The following is an 8,114-nucleotide window of genomic DNA, read 5'->3' on the forward strand; positions in this document are numbered from 1 at the left end:
TGTCTCTGTAACCCCCTCCAACCCCTGCACCCCCTCCCTGTCTCTGTAACCCCCTCCAGCCCCTACACCCCCTCCCTGTCTCTGTAACCCCCTCCAGCCCCTACATCCCCTCCCTGTCTCTGTAACCCCCTCCAGCCCCTCCCTGTCTCTGTAACCCCCTCCAGCCCCTACACCCCCTCCCTATCTCTGTAACCCCCTCCAGCCCCTACATCCCCTCCCTGTCTCTGTAACCCCCTCCAGCCCCTATATCCCCTCCCTGTCTCTGTAACCCCCTCCAGCCCCTACACCCCCTCCCTATCTCTGTAACCCCCTCCAGCCCCTACATCCCCTCCCTATCTCTGTAACCCCCTCCAGCCCCTACATCCCCTCCCTGTCTCTGTAACCCCCTCCAGTCCCTACATCCCCTCCCTGTCTCTGTAACCCCCTCCAGCCCCAACATCCCCCCCTCCCTGTCTCTGTAACCCCCTCCAGCCCCTACACACCCCTCCCTATCTCTATAATCTGCTCCAACCCCTACACCCCCTCCCTATCTCTGTTACCCCCTGCAGCCCTGAGACCCCTCCCTATCTCTGTAACCCCCTCCAGCCCTGACACCCCCTCCCTATCTCTGGAACCCCCTCCAGCCCTGACACGCCCTCCCTATCTCTGTAACCCCCTCCCTATCTCTGTAAGCCCCTCCAACCCCGACAACCCTCCCTATCTCTGTAACCCCCTCCAACCCCTACACCCCCTACCTATCTCAAGAACACCCTCCAACCCCTACACCCCCTCCCTATCTCTGTAACCCCCTCCAGCCCCTACATCCGCTCCCTATCTCTGAAACCCCCTCCAGCCCCTACGCCCCCTCCCTATCTCTGTAACCCCCTCCAACCACTACGCCCCCTCCCTATCTCTGTAACCCCCTCCAACCCCTACGCCCCCTCCCTATCACTGTAACCCCCTCCAGCCCCTACATCCCCTCCCTATCTCTGTCAGCCCCTCCAACCCCTACACCCCCTCCCTGTCTCTGTAACCCCCTCCAACCCCTACACCCCCTCCCTATCTCTGTAACCCCCTCCAGCCCCTACATCCCCTCCCTGTCTCTGTAACCCCCTCCAGCCCCTACATCCCCTCCCTGTCTCTGTAACCCCCTCCAGCCCCTACACCCCCTCCCTGTCTCTGTAACCCCCTCCAGCCACTACACCCCCTCCCTATCTCTGTAACCCCCTCCAGCCCCTACACCCCCTCCCTATCTCTGTAACCCCCTCCAGCCCCTACATCCCCTCCCTGTCTCTGTAACTCCCTCCAGCCCCTACATCCCCTCCCTGTCTCTGTAACCCCCTCCAGCCCCTACTCCCCCTCCCTATCTCTGGAACCCCCTCCAGCCCCTACATCCCCTCCCTGTCTCTGTAACCCCCTCCAGCCCCTACATCCCCTCCCTATCTCTGTAACCCCCTCCAGTCCCTACACCGCCTCCCTATCTCTGCCACCCCCTCCAGCCCCTACACCCCCTCCCTGTCTCTGTAACCCCCTCCAGCCCCTACATCCCCTCCCTGTCTCTGTAACCCCCTCCAGCCCCAACATCCCCTCCCTGTCTCTGTAACCCCCTACACACCCTCCCTATCTCTATAATCTGCTCCAATCCCTACACCCCCTCCCTATCTCTGTTACCCCCTGCAGCCCTGAGACCCCCTCCCTATCTCTGTAACCCCCTCCAGCCCTGACACCCCCTCCCTATCTCTGGAACCCCCTCCAGCCCTGACACGCCCTCCCTATCTCTGTAACCCCCTCCAACCCCTACGCCCCCTCCCTATCTCTGTAACCCCCTCCAGCCCCTACATCCCCTCCCTATCTCTGTAAGCCCCTCCAACCCCTACACCCCCTCCCTGTCTCTGTAACCCCCTCCAACCCCTGCACCCCCTCCCTGTCTCTGTAACCCCCTCCAGCCCCTACATCCCCTCCCTGTCTCTGTAACCCCCTCCAGCCCCTACACCCCCTCCCTGTCTCTGTAACCCCCTCCATCCCCTCCCTGTCTCTGTAACCCCCTCCAGCCCCTACATCCCCTCCCTGTCTCTGTAACCCCCTCCAGCCCCTACACCCCCTCCCTATCTCTGTAACCCCCTCCAGCCCCTGCACCCCCTCCCTATCTCTGTAACCCCCTCCAGCCCCTGCACCCCCTCCCTGTCTCTGTAACCCCCTCCATCCCCTCCCTGTCTCTGTAACCCCCTCCAGCCCGTACATCCCCTCCCTGTCTCTGTAACCCCCTCCAGCCCCTACACCCCCTCCCTATCTCTGTAACCCCCTCCAGCCCCTGCACCCCCTCCCTATCTCTGTAACCCCCTCCAGCCCCTGCACCCCCTCCCTATCTCTGTAACCCCCTCCAGCCCCTGCACCCTCTCCCTGTCTCTGTAACCCCCTCCAGCCCCTACACCCCCTCCCTATCTCTGTAACCCCCTCCAGCCCCTACACCCCCTCCCTATCTCTGTAACCCCCTCCAGCCCCTACACCCCCTCCCTATCTCTGTAACCCCCTCCAGCCCCTGCACCCTCTCCCTGTCTCTGTAACCCCCTCCACCCCCTCCCTATCTCTGTAACCCCCTCCAGCCCCGACACCCCCTCCCCATCTCTGTAACCCCCTCCAGCCCCTACACCCCCTCCCTATCTCTGTAACTCCCTCCAGCCACTACACCCCCTCCCTATCTCTGTAACCCCCAGCAGCCCCTACACCCCCTCCCTATCTCTGTAACCCCCTCCAGCCCCTACACTGCCTCCCTATCTCTGTAACCCCCTCCAGCCCCTACATCCCCTCCCTGTCTCTGTAACCCCCTCCAGCCCCTCCCTGTCTCTGTAACCCCCTCCAGCCCCTAAACCCCCTCCCTGTCTCTGTAACCCCCTCCAACCCCTACACCCCCTCCCTATCTCTGTAACCCCCTCCAGCCCCTCCCTGTCTCTGTAACCCCCTCCAGCCCCTACATCCCCTCCCTTTCTCTGTAACCCCCTCCAGCCCCTACACCCCCTCCCTGTCTCTGTAACCCCCTCCAGCCCCTACATCCCCTCCCTGTCTCTGTAACCCCCTCCAGCCCCTCCCTGTCTCTGTAACCCCCTCCAGCCCCTACACCCCCTCCCTATCTCTGTAACCCCCTCCAGCCCCTACATCCCCTCCCTGTCTCTGTAACCCCCTCCAGCCCCTACATCCCCTCCCTGTCTCTGTAACCCCCTCCAGCCCCTACACCCCCTCCCTATCTCTGTAACCCCCTCCAGCCCCTACATCCCCTCCCTGTCTCTGTAACCCCCTACAGCCCCTACATCCCCTCCCTGTCTCTGTAACCCCCTCCAGCCCCAACATCCCCCCCCTCCCTGTCTCTGTAACCCCCTCCAGCCCCTACACACCCTCCCTATCTCTGTTACCCCCTGCAGCCCTGAGACCCCTCCCTATCTCTGTAACCCCCTCCAGCCCTGACACCCCCTCCCTATCTCTGGAACCCCCTCCAGCCCTGACACGCCCTCCCTTTCTCTGTAAACCCCTCCCTATCTCTGTAAGCCCCTCCAACCCCGACACCCCCTCCCTATCTCTGTAACCCCCTCCAACCCCTACACACCCTCCCTATCTCAAGAACCCCCTCCAACCCCTACACCCCCTCCCTATCTCTGTAACCCCCTCCAGCCCCTACATCCGCTCCCTATCTCTGAAACCCCCTCCAGCCCCTACGCCCCCTCCCTATCTCTGTAACCCCCTCCAACCCCTACACCCCCTCCCTGTCTCTGTAACCCCCTCCAACCCCTACACCCCCTCCCTGTCTCTGTAACCCCCTCCAGCCCCTACATCCCCTCCCTGTCTCTGTAACCCCCACCAGCCCCTACATCCCCTCCCTGTCTCTGTAACCCCCCTCCAGCCCCTACACACCCTCCCTGTCTCTGTAACCCCCTCCAGCCCCTACACCCCCTCCCTATCTCTGTAACCCCCTCCAGCCCCTACACCCCCTCCCTATCTCTGTAACCCCCTCCAGCCCCTACATCCCCTCCCTGTCTCTGTAACTCCCTCCAGCCCCTACATCCCCTCCCTGTCTCTGTAACCCCCTCCAGCCCCTACTCCCCCTCCCTATCTCTGGAACCCCCTCCAGCCCCTACATCCCCTCCCTGTCTCTGTAACCCCCTCCAGCCCCTACATCCCCTCCCTATCTCTGTAACCCCCTCCAGTCCCTACACCGCCTCCCTATCTCTGCCACCCCCTCCAGCCCCTACACCCCCTCCCTATCTCTGTAACCCCCTCCAGCCCCTACATCCCCTCCCTGTCTCTGTAACCCCCTCCAGCCCCAACATCCCCTCCCTGTCTCTGTAACCCCCTCCAGCCCCTACACACCCTCCCTATCTCTATAATCTGCTCCAATCCCTACACCCCCTCCCTATCTCTGTTACCCCCTGCAGCCCTGAGACCCCCTCCCTATCTCTGTAACCCCCTCCAGCCCTGACACCCCCTCCCTATCTCTGGAACCCCCTCCAGCCCTGACACGCCCTCCCTATCTCTGTAAGCCCCTCCAACCCCTACACCCCCTCCCTGTCTCTGTAACCCCCTCCAACCCCTGCACCCCCTCCCTGTCTCTGTAACCCCCTCCAGCCCCTACACCCCCTCCCTGTCTCTGTAACCCCCTCCAGCCCCTACATCCCCTCCCTGTCTCTGTAACCCCCTCCAGCCCCTCCCTGTCTCTGTAACCCCCTCCAGCCCCTACACCCCCTCCCTATCTCTGTAACCCCCTCCAGCCCCTACATCCCCTCCCTGTCTCTGTAACCCCCTCCAGCCCCTATATCCCCTCCCTGTCTCTGTAACCCCCTCCAGCCCCTACACCCCCTCCCTATCTCTGTAACCCCCTCCAGCCCCTACATCCCCTCCCTATCTCTGTAACCCCCTCCAGCCCCTACATCCCCTCCCTGTCTCTGTAACCCCCTCCAGTCCCTACATCCCCTCCCTGTCTCTGTAACCCCCTCCAGCCCCAACATCCCCCCCTCCCTGTCTCTGTAACCCCCTCCAGCCCCTACACACCCTCCCTATCTCTATAATCTGCTCCAACCCCTACACCCCCTCCCTATCTCTGTTACCCCCTGCAGCCCTGAGACCCCTCCCTATCTCTGTAACCCCCTCCAGCCCTGACACCCCCTCCCTATCTCTGGAACCCCCTCCAGCCCTGACACGCCCTCCCTATCTCTGTAACCCCCTCCCTATCTCTGTAAGCCCCTCCAACCCCGACAACCCCTCCCTATCTCTGTAACCCCCTCCAACCCCTACACCCCCTACCTATCTCAAGAACACCCTCCAACCCCTACACCCCCTCCCTATCTCTGTAACCCCCTCCAGCCCCTACATCCGCTCCCTATCTCTGAAACCCCCTCCAGCCCCTACGCCCCCTCCCTATCTCTGTAACCCCCTCCAACCACTACGCCCCCTCCCTATCTCTGTAACCCCCTCCAACCCCTACGCCCCCTCCCTATCACTGTAACCCCCTCCAGCCCCTACATCCCCTCCCTATCTCTGTCAGCCCCTCCAACCCCTACACCCCCTCCCTGTCTCTGTAACCCCCTCCAACCCCTACACCCCCTCCCTATCTCTGTAACCCCCTCCAGCCCCTACATCCCCTCCCTGTCTCTGTAACCCCCTCCAGCCCCTACATCCCCTCCCTGTCTCTGTAACCCCCTCCAGCCCCTACACCCCCTCCCTGTCTCTGTAACCCCCTCCAGCCCCTACACCCCCTCCCTATCTCTGTAACCCCCTCCAGCCCCTACACCCCCTCCCTATCTCTGTAACCCCCTCCAGCCCCTACATCCCCTCCCTGTCTCTGTAACTCCCTCCAGCCCCTACATCCCCTCCCTGTCTCTGTAACCCCCTCCAGCCCCTACTCCCCCTCCCTATCTCTGGAACCCCCTCCAGCCCCTACATCCCCTCCCTGTCTCTGTAACCCCCTCCAGCCCCTACATCCCCTCCCTATCTCTGTAACCCCCTCCAGTCCCTACACCGCCTCCCTATCTCTGCCACCCCCTCCAGCCCCTACACCCCCTCCCTGTCTCTGTAACCCCCTCCAGCCCCTACATCCCCTCCCTGTCTCTGTAACCCCCTCCAGCCCCAACATCCCCTCCCTGTCTCTGTAACCCCCTACACACCCTCCCTATCTCTATAATCTGCTCCAATCCCTACACCCCCTCCCTATCTCTGTTACCCCCTGCAGCCCTGAGACCCCCTCCCTATCTCTGTAACCCCCTCCAGCCCTGACACCCCCTCCCTATCTCTGGAACCCCCTCCAGCCCTGACACGCCCTCCCTATCTCTGTAACCCCCTCCAACCCCTACGCCCCCTCCCTATCTCTGTAACCCCCTCCAGCCCCTACATCCCCTCCCTATCTCTGTAAGCCCCTCCAACCCCTACACCCCCTCCCTGTCTCTGTAACCCCCTCCAACCCCTGCACCCCCTCCCTGTCTCTGTAACCCCCTCCAGCCCCTACATCCCCTCCCTGTCTCTGTAACCCCCTCCAGCCCCTACACCCCCTCCCTGTCTCTGTAACCCCCTCCATCCCCTCCCTGTCTCTGTAACCCCCTCCAGCCCCTACATCCCCTCCCTGTCTCTGTAACCCCCTCCAGCCCCTACACCCCCTCCCTATCTCTGTAACCCCCTCCAGCCCCTGCACCCCCTCCCTATCTCTGTAACCCCCTCCAGCCCCTGCACCCCCTCCCTGTCTCTGTAACCCCCTCCATCCCCTCCCTGTCTCTGTAACCCCCTCCAGCCCGTACATCCCCTCCCTGTCTCTGTAACCCCCTCCAGCCCCTACACCCCCTCCCTATCTCTGTAACCCCCTCCAGCCCCTGCACCCCCTCCCTATCTCTGTAACCCCCTCCAGCCCCTGCACCCCCTCCCTATCTCTGTAACCCCCTCCAGCCCCTGCACCCTCTCCCTGTCTCTGTAACCCCCTCCAGCCCCTACACCCCCTCCCTATCTCTGTAACCCCCTCCAGCCCCTACACCCCCTCCCTATCTCTGTAACCCCCTCCAGCCCCTGCACCCTCTCCCTGTCTCTGTAACCCCCTCCACCCCCTCCCTATCTCTGTAACCCCCTCCAGCCCCGACACCCCCTCCCTATCTCTGTAACCCCTTCCAATCCTGGCCTCTCGAGCAACGCCCGATTTCCGTCGTTCCGCCGCCGGGCGCCGCGCGTTCCGCTTCTGAATCCCTGGAGCTCCGCATGGCTGGATGGGGCGGGGCCGCACCCGTCACTGGGGGCGGGGTTCCGACTGTGTCAAGGGACGCGCTTTCAAATGGGCGTGGTTTCGACACGCACGAGCGTGGCTGGGTTTACCCCGGAGGTAGTGGGCGGGGTTTACCTTCGGAGGGGCGCGGTCAAGGCCGCGTGTAGAGGGCGTGGTCGCGGCCAGGGCGCCCTGTGATTGGCCCATCCCCCCCTGTATCGGAGCTGATGACGGATGGTGCCTCTTGTTCCGGTTCCAGGGGGATTCCGGAGGGCCCGTGGTCTGTAACGGAGTGCTCCAGGGGATCGTCTCCTGGGGATACGGCTGCGCCGAGCGGAATCACCCCGGAGTCTACACCAAGGTCTGCAGGTACATCCCCTGGATTCACGCCACCGTCGCCAGTAATTGAGGGCCCGGAGCTGGCTGCTCCCCCGCCCTCCGGGGAGCGCGGTTCGGAGTCACACTCTCTGCACCATCTCCTCACTCTGATTCCTCTGGACCAGGTCATGGTTGGATCAATAAAATCCATCGCAAACACGTCCCGCCCGTCCGGCTGTTTTTATTCTCCACGCCACCCACCGCTCTCGCTACACAGTGTCCTCCAGCATCTCAGCTCGGCTCGCTCTGAGTTTCCGGGAAGGGCGAAGGATGGGGGCTGGAGATGATGAAACCCGGGGTCGGGGGGGGGATGGTGTCTCTCCATTCAGCCCTGGAGAGGTTCGGGAGCGAGGGGCAGAGTCTTCCAAAACAGGCCGAAACGTTCAGGGGGGACTTTCTGACACAAACACACACACACACACACACACACACACACACACAGGGAAGTGAGAACCTGAAAGTTTCTCCACGTGGGGGTCGTAGGCAAAATCCTAAAACAGACCGATCAGATTGTTTGGCTTTCCTGCTCCTA

At 62.6% G+C, this 8,114-nt stretch overlaps 1 protein-coding gene across 1 annotated transcript in view; it reads left to right on the forward strand.

Annotated features, from left to right (window-relative positions):
• LOC125448454 (uncharacterized) overlaps window positions 1-7,737 on the forward strand; it is a 130,959-nt gene extending 123,222 nt beyond the window's left edge. The window contains exon 37 of the mRNA XM_059641281.1: window positions 7,464-7,737. Within this exon, the coding sequence (XP_059497264.1) occupies window positions 7,464-7,613 (150 nt within the window). The 3' untranslated portion in view covers window positions 7,614-7,737. The remainder of the gene's footprint in view (window positions 1-7,463) is intronic.
• The last annotated feature ends 377 nt before the right edge of the window (window positions 7,738-8,114 follow it).

This window comes from Stegostoma tigrinum, chromosome 41 (assembly GCF_030684315.1).
Source record: "Stegostoma tigrinum isolate sSteTig4 chromosome 41, sSteTig4.hap1, whole genome shotgun sequence".
Lineage (NCBI taxonomy): Eukaryota > Metazoa > Chordata > Chondrichthyes > Orectolobiformes > Stegostomatidae > Stegostoma > Stegostoma tigrinum.